The sequence below is a fragment of the Vigna angularis genome, chromosome 2 (genome assembly GCF_016808095.1).
Source record: "Vigna angularis cultivar LongXiaoDou No.4 chromosome 2, ASM1680809v1, whole genome shotgun sequence".
NCBI lineage: Eukaryota > Viridiplantae > Streptophyta > Magnoliopsida > Fabales > Fabaceae > Vigna > Vigna angularis.
In genome coordinates this window covers 33,818,231-33,819,254 of record NC_068971.1, presented here as the reverse complement: position 1 = coordinate 33,819,254, position 1,024 = coordinate 33,818,231, and the positions used below count along the sequence as shown (strand labels likewise).

Sequence of the window (1,024 nt, the reverse complement as noted above, 5' to 3'; positions counted from 1 at the left end):
TCCTATTTAGATATGTCTAAAATTAAATTTTATATTCGCACGAAATATTGGTTCGGGTATACAAAGTGTGATATTGTGATGTAGGGTGTTATGCTCTCTCCTCTATCTAAGTAAGAGAAAGAGGAAGGTCCAATCATGCTACTTTGAGAAAGATGCTTAACACATGCAAGTCGATCAGTTCGCCCTTAATAAATAGGCAACATCGGTTCGAATCCGATACCGATAAAGGGCTTTTTCCTTTTTTTTCGGTATGCCGCTCCGCCAGCATGGAGCGAAAGAACCAAGTGGTTTGTGGTTATGTCAGAATTTGCACCTATTTGTATCTATTTAGTGATCAGTCTGCTAGTTTCTTTGATCTTACTCGGTCTTCCTTTTCCCTTTGCTTCCAATAGTTCGACCTATCCAGAAAAATTGTCGGCCTACGAATGTGGTTTCGATCCTTTCGGTGATGCCAGAAGTCGTTTCGATATACGATTTTATCTTGTTTCCATTTTATTTATTATTCCTGATCCGGAAGTAACCTTTTCCTTTCCTTGGGCAGTACCTCCCAACAAGATTGATCCGTTTGGATCTTGGTCTATGATGGCCTTTTTATTGATTTTGACGATTGGATCTATCTATGAATGGAAAAGGGGTGCTTCGGATCGGGAGTAATCACTAGTGATAGGGCAAAAATAGGAAGGACAAAGGAAAGAGCGATGCCTACATTAAATCAATTGATTCGTCATGGTAGAGAAGAAAAACGGCGCACGGACCGTACTCGAGCTTCGGATCAATGTCCCCAGAAGCAAGGAGTACGCCCGCGTTCTCCACCACCACACCATGTTTCCTCCACCTCTCCAAATTCTTTTAATTCCAATTTTATCCTTCTTTTTTAGTTAAAACTTTTTTACTTTTATTGTTTAGGATTTTTTTAATTAATTTGAAAACTCTATTTCTCCTTAATTTTGCTCTTCAGATGCACCCCACCCATCTCTCACATATATCTCTCCCCCATTTCCTTCTTACTTTCTCTCATTTCTTC

General features: G+C 39.6%; 1 protein-coding gene across 1 annotated transcript; it reads left to right on the top strand.

Moving 5' to 3' along the window:
• The first annotated feature begins 206 nt into the window (after positions 1–206).
• LOC108328560 (NADH-ubiquinone oxidoreductase chain 3) lies at positions 207–675 on the top strand. Its single transcript, XM_017562440.2, has one exon. It carries the CDS (start codon positions 298–300, stop codon positions 652–654), a length of 357 nt encoding a protein of 118 aa, XP_017417929.2. The 5' UTR covers positions 207–297; the 3' UTR covers positions 655–675.
• The last annotated feature ends 349 nt before the right edge of the window (positions 676–1,024 follow it).

What these genes read in the sequence shown, in the direction of transcription:
- LOC108328560 (XM_017562440.2), top strand. Translation starts at nt 298, where the DNA reads ATGTCAGAATTTGCACCTATTTGTATCTATTTAGTGATCAGTCTGCTA.